The following is a 15,850-nucleotide window of genomic DNA, read 5'->3' on the forward strand; positions in this document are numbered from 1 at the left end:
TAAATTATTTATGGATCTCATCATTTATTGCTAAATTTTAATAGATAATTCATTGATTTTTATATAAAAAAGATACATTCTAGATCTGAAATTTATTAACTTTTAGCGTTTTGCATAAAAATATAATAAAGATCGATTATCATGATCTATAAAGTTAATTATCACCCTACTTATTTATATAAGTATAATAATCAAATCGATATGAATTATTTGTTAGATTACAAATTTATTTTGATAAAAAGTTTTTATATTTATTGTTATTTTTAATTACATATTACTAGAAATCAAGCTAAAAGAAAATATATACAATGAATGCAAATGTCTAAAAGAAAAAAAAAAAAAAAACATAGATTAAATGCTACTCTTGCTGAAATATATTGTATAAAGCATGTAACTAAATAAACTTTAATTTAACTTAATTATTAATTAATGTAAGTAATTATCTATTTACATTAAAAATTATATATATTATTTTTATTATTAAAAGAATGAAATTTTAATGTAAAAATTACAATATTTACAGCAAAGAGTATTGGTCTTAAAGGTAAGAAGTAGCAGACAAGGACAGCTCTAGTGAACTATGAATTGGCCCAAAGTGTATTTCCTGCTCTAAACCTTCCAAAGCTTTGGTCTTCACCTCACCAGTAGTCTCCACAGGAACAAACTCCCCCATGTATATGGTGGAACCGGTTCTTATCCCTCAAAGACACTTGTCTCGTATAAATCTTTGAAACAAACTTGGAAAAATTATGGCAATCAACACAAATCCGGAGGTTTTTAATCACTCGGAGTGGGACTCCATCAGAGGTAGCCATCAGCCCAAATGTCAAAGCCAATTTCTCACTGTGGCCTAGGAGTATCTTCTCCTTCTGCTCTTCATCCACATCATGTAGAACACAACTCAAATCAGGAACATAGCCAGCTTCCTTCAGCTTTGTTGATAACTCTTTCAGCTTTACAAGCACCTCTTCCCTTCTTGGATGGGAACGATCACTTGCATGGAAAGAATGAAGGGTTTGGTCAAGCTCAATCCAGCTTCTTCCTGGATCCTTTTTCACAGCTTTCTCCATCATCAAATCCCTCACCATTCTTACATCTTCCCATCTCCCTGCAGAGGCAAATAAGTTAGAAAGAATAACATAGTTCCCAGCATTCTCAGGCTCAATTTCAAGCAGACGCCGGCCTACAAATTCACCAATGTCAATGTTTGAGTGAACCCTACAAGCACCTAGAAGTGAACCCCATAAAGCTGCAGTTGGTTCAAAAGGCATCTTTTTTATAAATTCAAAAGCTTCTTCTACTCGACCAGCACGCCCAAGCAAATCAACAACACACCCATAGTGTTCAATGTCAGGCTCGACCCCATCTTTCCCGTTCACCATCTCATCAAAGATTTGCAATCCCACATCTTCCATCCCTCCATGGCTGCAACCAGACAAAACACCCAACAGAGTGACACTGTCAGGTTTGACTTTATTTTCATTTCTCATCAATCTGTAAAGCTCCACAACCTCTCTTCCCATCCCATGTTTGCTATACCCCACAAGCATTGCATTCCATGAGATAACAGTTCTCTCAGGCATGTTATCGAATATCCGTCTTGAGTAAATGAGGTTCCCACACTTCGAGTACATATCAATCAAAGAATTCTGAAGCACCACATAGAAGGGAAGTTGACATCGCAGGACATGGTTGTGAACTTGCTTACCAAGATCTAATGCTGCAAGCCCAGATAATGCAGTTAGAAAACTCGCATAAGTAACATAATTTGCACTCATTCCTTCTAAATTCAATCTTCGGAATAACTCTAATGCATCCGCATCTAATCCTAATTGAGCGTACCCTGAAATGATGGCAGTGCATGAAACAACATCCCTTTCTGGCAGGCAGTTAAAAATCTCTCGAGCTTCATGAATTCTACCAGCTTTGGCATACATGTCAAGAAGTGAGCTCCCCACATATATATGGGTATCGAGAGTTCTCTTGATTACAAAGGAGTGGATTTGCCTTCCCAGCTCAAAACCAAAAGTACCCGTACAAGAGGTAAGTACAGTGGCAAAAGTGAATTCATTTGGTTCTGTATCTGCAGCAATGTATTGTTATCATGAGTAACAAGAAATTAACTCAAAGGTAAGTTGCCAATCCATTTTAATGCCCAGTAGTTTAAAAACGCTAAACCGCACCACATAACAGAAATTAAAAATTAGCTTGAGTCTAAACCACTACCTATCTTCAAGTCAAATTGGGATAATTTCTAAATTGTCCAAAATAAGAAGGTGCTTTAGAAACCAACAACAAATAAGACATTTGAATTTTTTTCTTAACTTTTGGAACGACCCTGTTTCTTAAAACATTTGAAGCATATTTCCATTGACAATACTGTCAGTTCCTAATAGACCATGTGGTTCTCCAGAGGTTGATATTTCATGCTACAAAGGTTTTAGGGACTACTGAAGATATCTCCTATAACCCAAATTTTTAAACAACCAGAGAAAGGGTCCAAAGACTGTAGAATAAAATGAATTTCCAAACACCATTGATGTGATCTTATATTACACATTGCCAGCTTTATAGCTCAAGTTGTTCCATTAGTTCCATTTTGCAAACCAAGTCTAAATCATGAATACCCAGTTTCCTAAAATCTAGAAGAATTAGCAAAGTAGCAAACTTAGTGCAACCTAAAAAGAAACAAAAACGAAAAATGCAAGTTATTCTGACTCACGTGTAGCAAAAATTCTATACAAACAAGTTTTCAGCAAATACCTGATCTTAACATCTGAACAAAAAGATTCAACGCTTCGGAGGCAAGCCCTCTTTGAGAATAAGCAGAAATCATAGCAGTCCAAGAAACCACATTCCTCTCGGGCATTTCATCGAGCACATGCCTCGCCTCCGTCAAGCAATCACATTTACCATAAAAAATGATGAGCCTAGTTCTGAGGTAAACAGGCGGCAAATATCGAGTTTTGATCATATGGGCATGAACCCTTTGGCCTTCTCTGAACCTCCTTTTGTTTATACAAGCGTTTAATAGCATATCGTAGCTTTCAAACCTCATTTCAAGGCCTTGAACCGCCATTTCTAGCAAAGCTTCTTTCAGGTGACCGTTGGAGCATAAAGTAGTTAAAAGAATGTGTGGGTCTGGCGGGAAGGTAGTGAGAGTTAGTTGGCGGACGATAAAGGAGTTGAATAGAACTGAAAATGATGGTTTTTTGGGGTAGGAGTGGAAAAAGCAGTTGATTTTTTTAAGTAACTTCATCTTCCAAAACTATGGTATGTTAGTAAGCTTTTTACTGACGTTTATATAACCTGTCTGTTTTTTCTTTGGTCGAGAGTTACACTAACTATTACCCCTGCTGATTAAGGTAAATTGATTTCGTAGCACAAAATGGTATACAAGTTTATGGACTTCTAAGAATTAAAACACCAATTTCCCAGGCAGGCAAGTAGCCTCGGAGATAACTATTTTGTGGATGTTTCAGTGGAATTTGTTGAATCTTTCTTTGACATAAAGCAGCCAACTGGAAGTGTGAATCAATAATTTCTTTTTTTGTTATAATTAAAAGAGTTTACAAACAAAACTAATCCTTAAATGATAGTGTCCACACATGTTTCGTGTAAAGATCATGAATTCGTATCTTATTTCCAGCAAGAATGACTTGGCAAAAGGAATTCTCCTCCAACCTTCCTGTCACTGACTGTAGAAACCCGAATGGAAATTAAGCAAAGAAATATTATTCACCGTTGAAGGGGTGAAGTCCAGAGGATTATCCCATTGCACTGTTCGTCCATCGAACCATCTCATATTTACATTCTCAACATCCAAACCATCAATATGTTCCATGATAATACCAGCTGCGCTGTGATTCACAAGTCCCTGACATCCAGGCCTATAGTCAACCAACCCGCCAACATAATTTGTCCATCGTTTGTAGGTTAGATTCATGTTAATGAATCTCAAATTCCTTAGCAGTCCACCTTTAGAGCCTGATAAGAAGATCCCATTTTCAGAATTCGCAGTGATGTTTATGAAGTTTACATTAGAGATTGAACCCTCTGCTGAATTTGAGTCTCGCGGGCAGGTTGTCACATAAATTGGTTCAGCCCTCCCCCACCATGACGGATCATAGTATCTTGTGCTGATGTTTATATTCGAGACAGTAATGTCGCTTACATTTCCTGCAGAAGATAAAACCCAAGTCATTGAGGAAACCATAAACCAAAAATGTTTCACTAAGTAAGCCTTGTGTCAAACCCGATAACGTTACCTCCATCACGTATCTGAAATCCAAGCCCTCTGTGAGAATCTACAATAGTAATGTTGTCAAAGACCAAATTCTTGAACTCAAACCAACTAGCACTTCCAAGTTTGATTGCTGAAGATTTTGTTCGAATCCAGCAGTTTGTGGCTGTTAAGTTATGAAGAGGGGAAGTGTATGTCTTCGGGCATAGAGCGTCATCTCCTGTATCGATGTGGCATCTTGTAATCAGTGTATTGTTTGAATCCTCTATGTCTATCCCATCATTGTTAGGCGTATAAAAATCTCCATATATTGAAACATCATGAATTGATGTGTTTTCACATCGAACTATGTGCAAGCTGCAATGTATCCAAATTCTTCATCAGAATACAAGGATAAGTTGAAGGCACGGGAAGAGATAGACCAACACAATTGATCAAGTTAGTTGCTTTATATAACAAATTTAAATGGATTGAAGACTAGCATGATTGAAGGACAGTAAAGAGAGTCTATAGCTCTATGTACTCCACTAGCTAATTCACTCAATGACTAGAAAACATTTGCCAGAAATCCACAGAAAATCCAACTGAATTCTGGGCTTAAACCATTTTAACCAACCAATGTGGTTCCCTTTCTGTTCAGAATGAAAATTTTAGTTTAAACCAATCCCTATACTTCAAAGGAAATAAATGTAGTGACTTTTGTTGGTACTTCAAGCAAAAACATATTCAAAGTCAAGATCAACACGAAAATAAATCATAGTATTTAACGTGGCTTGACACTCATTGTCTACATTCCAGACGAGAGAGCTGAATTCACTATAAACATAAAGTTTAAAAAAAGTACAAATACCCAAGAAGAAACACTAAACCTGAGCCCAAAAACAAACCCAATTTTCATATTTCTGAGTGTTTAAACTCATGAAATACCCTTTTATCCCATATAACCCAATGTTTTCTCCACTCTTCTTCACATCCCTAAAACTGTCTCTGTGAAACTCTCACAGAAAATCCACCTATCAAATAAAAATTACATCATTGTCATAATTATAAATGTTATGGCCCACCTCATATTTATAGAGTCTTGTTACTTGATCACTAATAACTTTTGATTATTAAGTATATTTATCCCTTGAATAAACTTAATCATCAAATCATTTTCAACCAATAAAAATCCACTAGAATTCAAACTGATTCTCAATTAGAATTTGATAAATATATAACAAATTTTCAACTTAACACAAATTTCGCTAAAAACATCGGCCTTGTAAAAACCCCACTACACATCATAGAATTTATGCTAACTCCATCTCACTAGCATAAAACGATCAACACCCATGTATAGCCACTAAGCCATCTTCAACCTTGTTGACCTCAGAGATGAACCTCAATCTAACATCTCTCAACAAGAACCGTCTCTTAGTTTGATCTGCATCCAGAGACTATTTTTTTTTTTTGAAGGGCTCCAGAGATTATATTAACTAGCACTATTGAGGTCTTTTCTTTTCTTTTGCTAATCTCCAAGAAAGTAAACCACCAAACCCTTCTTCTCATCAAGATCATCTTGCCAAATGTGATTTTCTTGGCAAACCAATATTACACTCCACATATTTTTGAAACATGTAACACCATCCAAAAATTGAGTACTACTCACCCTGAGTAAGAGTATAATATCATAAAAAAATTATCAATACCTCTAGAGTAGTGAGAAATTTCTAAAGTATTCCGTGTGCTCTATTCCTATTTACTCATGATTTGCACTTGTTGCTTTCAAATTTTTAACAACATAAATTCTCACACAGAATCAGAAATTTGTTGTAGTTCCACTGAAACAATTGAGAATTATTCCACTTGCCATTGTCATTTTGTTTTGACAAAACTCCTCTTGCATGTCTTTGATCTAACCAGCACAACCGTTAGCAACAAATCCCCCAACACCGAATCATCATCCCTACATCACTACTCGTTTTTCATGATCATATCATAATAATTCTTCAACCATATTTTTGATATCACTTGTTGAGATTTTCAAGTGAAAACGCATTCAACATCGTGATCAACTCACAAGAGACTATTTAATGTGGTTCAACATTCATTGCTTACATCCACGAAACGTAGAGATTACAAAGAATATAAATACCTAAAATAAAACATTAAACCCGAGTTCTGAAACAAATCCAGTTTCCATGCTCCCTAATGTTTAAACTCATGAAATATCCTTTATCCCATGTAACTCGGAATTTTTTTCCACTCATTCTCATATTCTTTCAATTTTGTGAAACCCTCAAAAAACTCATCTCTCATATAGAGATCACTCTCATAATTCTAAAAGTTAAAACCCACTTTATAGTCATAAAATCTTATTAATTTCGTAAACTTAATTACTAAATAATTTTCAATCAATAGAATTCTGTTGGAATTCAAACCAATTTTCTATTAAAATCTGAGTCAAATATCTAACAACCTTATTTCTTGATTATTTCATCCAAACCCTTTTTAACAGCAATTGTCTGGTTTTATTAATTGCTGTCCTTTTTAAATGGCTAAATATTAAATAACAACACCCTATCAAGCAATTAATGGAAATAATTCTAAACATAAAACCTGCATTAGTTGTCAAATCTAACATTACCTGCAACAATTAGTTCCTTACAATTCCAATTCAAAATCTACTTTTATGTTCATTTTGATCAATGAATATTCAATTAATCTTTTCTATCATCAAAACAAATCAAATTAACTCTAGAAACACATGGTATCAGATTATCTAATCAAACAATTAACTAACACATGGATACCAGCAACAAATCTTAGTCCTATGCCAGCCAGTAGCCACCCTTTAAATCATTGTTTGTAACTTGGAACTATATATACTAATTCTGACAATATGTCTATTCAAAAAAAAGTGTGGGATAATAAATATCAGACAAATTATCGACAAAAATACTAGTAGTACACTAACAAAAAGGGTGCAATGTAATAGAAAATGGTCCACCCATAAGAAAGGAGAACCAGAAACGTTTAGCATTGATGCCAAGAAAGTCCAAAGTCAAGTTGCCATCCAGACAAGCAAAAAGCGGAAAATTCAGCAGTCGCCTTCCGTTAAACAGTGGTCCTTTCGTGAGGATAAGCTAAAATGCAATGACCAAACTACATCTCTATTAAAAAAAACACATGGAGCAACTATATAAAAGCCTCACATGGAGTGTGTCGGTCCTGGATAGCCAGTATCCATCAAATGAAGAACGAAATTATGTGAAGGAAAAATGGCAAAGGATAAGCTTCGGAGCCAACATGCTTCTGACACATATATAAACGCATCATAAGAATGGAAATTTAATTGGGTTTGAAAGATACCGCATCTGATTATAATAGCATTTTGTAATCCCTGCTTTTTTAATCTTTTATTTCAATTTTAGTTAATTTCATTTTATACACTATTATTAAGAGTTTGACCTAAAAATAATTGATAATGTACAGCATGTTTCCTAATCTTTCTTTAACATCTTCTTTGGTTGGAAGGAATGACTTCCAAAAGGCAATAAAAAGATTAGTAGACAAAAATGCTGATTATCAATTTTAAGAATTACCCTACCATCTCAAATGTAATTTATTTACTTTTTACAATTTCTTTCCCTTTCTCTCTACTCAACTATCTCTATGCTTCTCTCACTAAATTAAAATAAATTTAAAATTAAAAAAATAAAAAATAATATGATTTTAAAATAAAAAGATTTAAATTTTAATTATAAATTATAAAAATTACATAATAGCTATTTATCTTTTATTTATTCCTATAGAATAGCTATTTCACTCCCACTTTATTCTTTTCTGCGAACCAAACACACTTTTAAAGTTTTACATTTTACTTTAGTAAACTACGATAGATGAATTATGTGCCTATGTGGCACATATCAATATAAGAATATTTTATTTTATTTTAATTAAATCCTAATTTATATATATTTTTTTGAATTTTAAAAGATTAATGTTAATATTTTTTATTAAAATTAAAACCTTTTTGTACTAAAGTGTGCCACGTGGTTAAAAAAAATTAAATTGACATGTCATGTCATCAACACAAACTCCTAAAGTAAATTTAATTGCAAAATTATAACATTGTTATTAGTTATCCATAAAATCAACTTTTAATAAAAATGCATGAATTATTCATAAAATTTATGCGTAGATTAACCGAACTAAACGATCTAATTCAATTAATCAACAAATTTGATTAAAGCAAAATTTTGATCAATTCAATTAATTTTTTACAAGAAATTAGATTCAGAGAATTTTTTAATCAAATTAATCAAATACACTCCCTTAATTTATTTAGTAGCAAGCAATTTTGAAAAAGTTTAATGTAGTTTCGATTGACACCAATTTGGCATGTTCATTTTGCTTGTTAGAACTTTAGTCATGACAAACAATTATCTACAAGATAAAAGAGATATGATTTTTTTTTTTTACGGAAGAATTCGAATTTTAATTTGTACTAATGTATTAATGAAAGCTCATACTCTTTGTATATTTTAGTTTTTCTATTTTTTTCATATGTTTTCATCCTTAATAAAAATATAAGTGGACAGAAATGCAAATAGAAAGGAATAAGCAAAAGAAAACAGACTAACCACCAATAAGCCGGCTGCGTGAGGGTAACATTCCAAACTCTAACATTGGTCGAGTCGAGGAAGCCAACCAACCTGGGCCGACACTCATCGCCCCAGCAAGCCCCTGTCTGGTTCCAACTCACCATCACATTTTTCCTCTTATCGAACTTCACCACGAACTCCGATCCCTGCCCGTCAACCACGCCTCCACCCGTTATCCCAACATCGCTAGCATTCTCAGCCAATATCACATACCATCTATCCCACGCTTTTGGGTAGTCTTCCAATTTGGTCCCACCCAAGATGGCAGAGCCTTTGGGAATGTTCAAAACGACGTTGGATTTGAGGAAGACGGTGGCTGTTAGATAGGTGCCTGGTGGGAAGGTTACGTAGCATGGTTTGGTGGTGGAGTTGTGGCAGGTGTCGATGGCTGATTGGATGGCGGATGTGTCGTAGTGTTTGCCGTCTCCGGTGGCGCCGAAGTCTGTGACGGAGATGGTGGAGTAGGTTGAAGGATGGGATTGGATGATGGTGGGGAGGAACATGAGAGTGACAACTGTTAGCTGGGGAATTGGATGAGCACCCATGTTTTTCGATTGCTTTCGGCACTGATTCGGAAAATAATATGAAATTTGGGTTTGGTAAAGCTGAAATCTAGTGCAAGTGGTTTCACCATATTGACACGGAACTAGAATTAAAATATCACAGTACTATTATTATATTCTAGTCATTGGCATGTGTAGAACAAGGAAGAGTCAAGATAAAATTAATAATGGCCAAGCCAAATGAACATATCAACGACATAAAAATAAATGGGTTTAATTTAATTTAGACACCATTCATTAATTGTGACTCGTTGCTTTCTGCTTTTCTTCTTTTCTCTGTCTGGGATAACCCGACAGATCAAAGCACAATGATGAGTGGATTGGCAATGGTTTTCAGACTGCCTTTTCTGTATTTCTTTCATTATAATGAAAGCACGGCTGGAGAAGGAGAACTGATTCATTGGAATTGAAGGTGTGAATGTCAACCTTCTAATCAAAATGATACATACGGCATCGGACAGAATAGGGGCCAGTGGAACCCTTTTGATAGCTCATATTCATAGTCACAGCAAGATTCAACCACAGACATAGCAGATTGTGACTTTACAACATAAGAATATAGAGGATCCATGATCACTTGAAATGAAGTCAAGGTGGAAAGGAATAAATATTGGTATCACAATCAATATAAGTTTCTCATGTCTTAAAAGAAGAAGAAGAAGAAGACACCATTTAATGACAAAATGAAGCCGAATTCTTAATAGTTTAATCATAGTCCGTTCTATGATTTTACAATATAAGTCAATCAACCTTACAAACTAAGTATTAGATTGAATGACTCTTGAGTTAGTATATATAGTAAGAGATATTTAATAACAGCATACTGACATTTCTTGTCTCCGGTCCTGAGAAATCAAAGGTTTCCAACTGACTCGCATGGAAACCCAAAGATAAATGGTGAGGCCTCTCTCCTAATTCTTGCTGATTTCTAATATTTGGTATATACAATATTACTAGCTACCACTAGAACAATTTTTGCATAAATCTAACCATTGGAACTTCTTCGGCCTTCATAGCTTCATAGCTCCATTTTCACTTGATTCGAGTGCAATGTTGCTGCACCAAAGTTGCAATAGAAGTTAGTCTCGGTCTCGATTTACTTTGGATTAAAAGAAAGATACAACTCCAGATATTTGAATCAAAAAGGTTTGGCTTATATCAAACTCTAAAAGTTTAATGTAGCAAATATCTGAAAGCTGAAAAGAAGATTTTTGCATCATTTCCTAACAAAGAATGAAGTTCCCTACAGATGAAGTAATCTAGGATAAAGTTTAAAATACAATACATTGCCTAGACACCCCTCCCCACTTGCTCCCCCCCTGATTATCAAGCATAATAGTATAACAATACCCTGTGCTGGCCATTAAACGGAAAATAATTTGCAACACCTTAAACTATTACCAAAATTCATTTAGCTCAGCTCTTAACTAGAAATAAACAAAAATCTTTGAACTGAACACAATTTACAATGCCATTCTTTCTCCAAAATTCTGATCAATTTATTAAATAGAAATGAGTTGACTGAATGGAATCTGTGAGAAAATTTATCAACAGCGGCCTAAAAGCCAGAACTAAATAATTTGTTGGTTGTCCCTGACCATTTGAACTAAGGGTATTGCCCAAGCGTTACGGTTTCTTTCTTAAGTTGAAAGTTAGCAGTGATCCAAAACGTTATTTTGTGTTTTTGCCTATTTACTAATTACGATTTAGAAGGCAAATATGCCTGTTTTATCTACCTGAATTTGCCGAGGAGTCATAACTTAAAAGCGAGTTCTCAGGAGTAATATAATTATTGCAAACTTCTTCTCTCACCCAAATGGGTTGCTGAATTGCATCAAAATGCCATTGCTGTTGATACTGTTGTCTGTTTCCATTGACTTGAACCTCAGGCCACATCAGAGGCATAACCATGCTAGGGAAGTTACCGTCCATTAGAGATCCACTCTACATGTATTCAAAGATAATCAGACATGTTAGTGGAAATTTTCAGGTAACTAAAACCAATAGCAAATTAGCTATTGTCTTGCCCTAAGAAGAGAAACTTGATGGGAAACTGTGTAAATAGGGCATCATATATTTATGTGTATACCCAACATAATCTATTATACAATTAGTTTATGGCCTTTATAACCAATGTACATGAAAAGCCAAAAGTGTAGTCATTACACAACAAAAGGGTAATTTAATAGCACCATTTCAGTCATTTTCATTCGACACAATCTGCTAACCAGAATTGCATTTAGTTTGAAGACCCATGAATTTCAATAATTTCCTGCAATCATGGGCCTTCATAGATGGACCCACTATTCTGATGTTCCACTGAAATGACTACATTTACATTCAGCTGACTGGCAACCATTTTTCCCAATCACACATTAAAAAATGGTTGAAAGCATAAATAGGCAGATGGAAGATGGTGGTCCAGACATGATCCACTGCCCTCCAAATATTAATGAGGAGCAGTCCTTTTGGATACTGGGTAGAAATCCAAATGAAGAAGGCATACCATAAAGTGTACACCCATTTAGGCTTTACCAAATCTATAGAAAAAGTTCATAAACAACAATTATGGACTTAAAACAATTTCAAGACACTCCCGCCATAAAGGTGCTCTGAAGGAGTATAGCAGTAGCTTAATTCCCGCCAAAACTATAAAAGGCTAAAAACAAAGCTACTTGTCGCATGAACTGGGAGAATCACCAAAAGAGCTTTCAATTCCCAACTTTATACCGTACATACAAGACTAAAGGTGCCTAATACTTACTTCTGCTGTGAATATACTATCAAGGTTGAAATCAATTCTTGGGTTCACAGCTGCAAGTCTCATTGATAAGAACTGCAACCAAAGAAACATGTTACCAGAATTAGACCATGGGGATGGAAGATGATGAAAGTAAAACCACACCACATAGCATACAATAAGGCGTGCCAGCCTATGGGGATCTTTGCTTAATTTTGCAAAGTTTTCCTATATGGTTGGGAGGCAATGCAAACAATTCCATTCAGCAAGCAAAGGATGTTCACAACAAGAACCAAGAGAACCATCAATTTGTAACAGTTGCAGAACACAGAAACTCTCATAGCAGTAAGCAAGGGAGAAGGAAATGTTGACTCCTATAAATTGGTGAAACCCACCTAAAACACTTCGGCAAACATCTAAGATGATTAATCGCAGGCAGTCTTGATAGCTAATGATAATTTGAAAGTGGTTTTGGTACAAATCAAGACAATTTTGAACACTGATATGATCAACAATCATTTGAAAATTTTGGGTAGCAATTCCAACAGGGAGGCCATTCAGTGGCCAAGTCCTGTGTCTCTCCCTACAACATATAGTCCACTTGCTATGCTTAAGAACACATTTCTTGAATTCATAAATTTTCTCCATAACCAAATTTCTTACAAGTTGAAATGTTCTGTTATCTGTGAAAAACAAAACTAATGCTTGAGATGCACAATGCTCACCTCTACTTGGCGTTGTAGGGACTGCACATGATTGATGATTTCATCCAACACCAATGCTGTACCAGAAATCTGCAGCACATGACATTTTTCAGATCACAAAAAGTTTTCAATTTATTTGAATTCATAAGCATTCTATAAAGAAATTCAGATGACAATGACTTTCTGAGCAACCAACTTCTTGAACCTAATGCCATTTGAACTTTTCATTTATTGTACTTTTTGAAACTATGGCCTAAGCAACAGGCCAGAGAGCAAGAAGTCAACTGAATGGGACACAGATAAAGGTTGAGGTTTAATATAAGGGTATCCACCTAGATTTTGATTGTTTGAAAATTAAGACTTGAACTTTCGACATAGCCACATAATGATCTTACTTGGCTGCATATCAAGAACCATGAAACAGACATAAGAAACAAAGGAACTACCCATGGCATGCAGATAGATGTCCCAAACATGTATCCTCATAAGGGATGATATAAGTTCCAAAGTAAGTTCCCCCCCCCAATTAAAAGTCTAAAGCTAGCTGGATTTCTGTAGATGTCCAGTCTCCCAAAAGATGCAAGGTAAAAGCATCAATGAATTGAAAGCAGTTAATATCAATATTTTTTTCTAACAATTAGGCATCTATCATCCTTTCAAATTTTAAGGAGATCATGGCCGGTGGTCCTAGGAAGAAGAAGGTAATTCACAGGTTAGCTCATCCTGTCTTCACTGAACTGCGGTCATTTCATTAAGAAAAGGCACCAGAAAATGACTCAGATCTTGTGAAACGTCAACGCATAAATCAAGTTACGTTTTGAGCTCAACTAAACAAATTTGCTAAGGACTATCACATCAAGTCCCCATGTAGTTAGGCAGGCATTTGGCAATAAAAGGCATTTTCTTTTGGCCATCCTTTTTCTACTTATCCCAAAAAGAATGGATGCCGAACTTGTAAGAGAAGTTAGCAACTGTTGTACATCAATGAAATGGGACCCAATAAAGACATTCAATCTAACAAGCAACTAGACATCTCTACCAAGTATTTCCTTGTAACGTCCAGCTAGCATTTCCACAAGACTAAAGTTTTCCTTCACTGTCGTCAAAGGCTATAATTGTAATATTACCGATTACTATCGGTTCTGTAGATAAATCAAAAACATCAAAGGCTATAATTGGTTGAAAGTTAAAAAGTAGAAAATCTAGCTTGACAATTTACTACCTTCACTAAAACAGCAATAAATTGTACTTGCGATTTGAAAAGACGAACTTAACCCCAAAAAGCACTTCTAACAAACTCCCCCCACGAAGGGAAAACAGCTAAAGCATCAAAATTACAAAAGTGCCATTGGGACACCAGATCAGCACTTTTCTTCTTACAAAAGTAATCCACTTTTGTGCAAAAGGTGACAGGGACAAAGCCGTTATTAAACAAAAATAATCCACAGATGTAAACACACTTTTTGTACCCCATTTAGAAAGATATTCTTAATTTAAATCACCATCAAATCATTAATCAACCAATTAATCCAACTGAACTGACCTTATTGCATCCAGGTACCAACTCCTGTAGTAGCTTCATTCGTGCATTAATCTTCTCTCTCCTCGCCTGTATGAAACACCAAAATTAGCTTAAATAAAAACAAACAAATTAACAAATACTAATAAGTGATTAGCACACTAATTGAGGAGTCAATCATGAAAATTAGTAAATTACTCTCTCTGCTAAGCTATGGCTATCCGTTGCTTGTCCCCGGCGAGCTCTAACGTGAACGTAAGGCAGCTTCTCCGCGTCCTCTGAGCTCTCGTTTGCCGCAGTTTTGCTTTTCTTCGTTGACCCTTTAACCTATAAATCCGCAAAAACAAATTTAATCAGCTAATTAATCACAATTATACCAAAAATGGAAAACCCCAGAAACCCTAAGTAAATTTTTCTCCTCCACCTTCTTTTCTCGGTCCTTTCTCTTGATACTCCGCTTCTCCACCGTTGGATCAGAAACTAATGGCTGACATGACTCGGTCTCGGCCGGCTCACTCTTCACCTCCTTCTGGGGATTCTGGCTTGAGTTGTTCGACGTCGTTTCAGCCGAGCCGGTCTTGTTATTGTTGTTGTTACTGTCTCCAGCAAACACAGAGAACCTCGCAGCTCGTTCAATCAAACTAGTATTAGAAGGAAAATGAAAGCTGCCTTTGATATCTTCAACGTTGGGCGCCGGAGCCGCGATAAGCTTAGCCGACTCAGGAGAGTGAAGAAGCTCAACAGCTTGTGGGGCGGGGAGCTCAAGCAGAGCCGTAAAGGAACTCGCATTATCGGTTGACGGAGCCGAGATCAAACGGTGGATTTCGTCTGTAAATTGGAGCGATTCGAGCGCCACTGCTTCGTCCCCATCCGACGTCGTTCCATTAGATCTGGTTTCCGTCGTCCTTGCTTTTGGCTCCATGGAGAAAAAGAAAAGAAAACTAGCCAATTTCGAAATTCTGAAAAATACGCAGTTAAAATTCGTGAAACTAAAAAGTGGTCTCTGGCTAAATTCAACCCAATTTTGAGTCTGACAGCCTGAATTTTGAGAGAAACTTTGGTTTGTTTCTTCAATGGAGGTCAAGCTTAGAAAAAAGAGTTCAATGCTTGTGAGAGAGAGTTTGCTGCTCGGCAAAAGAGATTACTTCTCAGCCATTTGAAGTATAGGGAAAGCAACGTTGCTGGGGTTGTCTGGTTTAATAATAAAAAGGGAATTTTTATTTTTATTTTTATTTTTTTTGTAATTTTGCAGAGACACAGAGAGAGAGAGAGAGAGAGAAAGTAGGGTCTCAGTCTGACGCTAAACTTGTACAGTTCCAACTGTACAGTTCGTTGAGATTAGGAAGAGAAAAGAAGTTGGTTGGGTTGGGTTGGGTTGGGTTGGGTACGGCCCCAGTCACCACCCGGCTTTTTGTTTATCATTTTATTATTA

General features: G+C 35.7%; 3 protein-coding genes across 4 annotated transcripts; all 3 read right to left on the reverse strand.

The window, feature by feature from the left end:
- On the reverse strand, positions 525–3,439 carry LOC18599041 (putative pentatricopeptide repeat-containing protein At3g13770, mitochondrial). Its single transcript, XM_018121115.1, has 2 exons — positions 2,764–3,439; positions 525–2,083 (listed from the first exon to the last, which is right to left on the reverse strand). Exons 1-2 carry the CDS (start codon positions 3,257–3,259, stop codon positions 639–641), a joined length of 1,941 nt encoding a protein of 646 aa, XP_017976604.1. The 5' UTR covers positions 3,260–3,439; the 3' UTR covers positions 525–638.
- Positions 3,531–9,562, reverse strand: LOC18599042 (exo-poly-alpha-D-galacturonosidase). Its single transcript, XM_018121122.1, has 3 exons — positions 8,872–9,562; positions 4,269–4,600; positions 3,531–4,179 (listed from the first exon to the last, which is right to left on the reverse strand). The coding sequence occupies exons 1-3, from the start codon at positions 9,435–9,437 to the stop codon at positions 3,692–3,694; spliced, it is 1,386 nt and encodes a 461-aa protein (XP_017976611.1). The 5' UTR covers positions 9,438–9,562; the 3' UTR covers positions 3,531–3,691.
- Positions 10,050–15,643, reverse strand: LOC18599043 (transcription factor bHLH48). 2 transcript variants are annotated; one of them, XM_007028839.2, is made up of 7 exons: positions 14,843–15,640; positions 14,617–14,745; positions 14,443–14,508; positions 12,921–12,989; positions 12,220–12,291; positions 11,192–11,399; positions 10,050–10,511 (listed from the first exon to the last, which is right to left on the reverse strand). In XM_007028839.2, the coding sequence occupies exons 1-7, from the start codon at positions 15,338–15,340 to the stop codon at positions 10,474–10,476; spliced, it is 1,080 nt and encodes a 359-aa protein (XP_007028901.2). In that variant the 5' UTR covers positions 15,341–15,640; the 3' UTR covers positions 10,050–10,473. The 2 variants fall into 2 exon arrangements, with proteins under 2 accessions (XP_007028901.2, XP_007028902.2); XM_007028840.2 differs by having other exon boundaries at positions 10,127–10,511; positions 11,268–11,399; positions 14,843–15,643.

Source organism: Theobroma cacao, chromosome 5 (assembly GCF_000208745.1).
Source record: "Theobroma cacao cultivar B97-61/B2 chromosome 5, Criollo_cocoa_genome_V2, whole genome shotgun sequence".
Taxonomy (NCBI): Eukaryota; Viridiplantae; Streptophyta; class Magnoliopsida; order Malvales; family Malvaceae; genus Theobroma; species Theobroma cacao.

What these genes read in the sequence shown, in the direction of transcription:
- LOC18599041 (XM_018121115.1), bottom strand. Translation starts at nt 3,259, where the DNA reads ATGAAGTTACTTAAAAAAATCAACTGCTTTTTCCACTCCTACCCCAAA. An exon ending in TGTTCAGATGTTAAGATCAG is followed by an intron (nt 2,084 to 2,763) that starts GTATTTGCTGAA and finishes ACATTGCTGCAG; the next exon opens with ATACAGAACCAAATGAATTC.
- LOC18599042 (XM_018121122.1), bottom strand. Translation starts at nt 9,437, where the DNA reads ATGGGTGCTCATCCAATTCCCCAGCTAACAGTTGTCACTCTCATGTTC. An exon ending in ACGCAGCCGGCTTATTGGTG is followed by an intron (nt 4,601 to 8,871) that starts GTTAGTCTGTTT and finishes GATACATTGCAG; the next exon opens with CTTGCACATAGTTCGATGTG. An exon ending in ATTTCAGATACGTGATGGAG is followed by an intron (nt 4,180 to 4,268) that starts GTAACGTTATCG and finishes TATCTTCTGCAG; the next exon opens with GAAATGTAAGCGACATTACT.
- LOC18599043 (XM_007028839.2), bottom strand. Translation starts at nt 15,340, where the DNA reads ATGGAGCCAAAAGCAAGGACGACGGAAACCAGATCTAATGGAACGACG. An exon ending in GAAAGGACCGAGAAAAGAAG is followed by an intron (nt 14,746 to 14,842) that starts GTGGAGGAGAAA and finishes GCGGATTTATAG; the next exon opens with GTTAAAGGGTCAACGAAGAA. An exon ending in CCCTACAACGCCAAGTAGAG is followed by an intron (nt 12,292 to 12,920) that starts GTGAGCATTGTG and finishes CTTTGGTTGCAG; the next exon opens with TTCTTATCAATGAGACTTGC.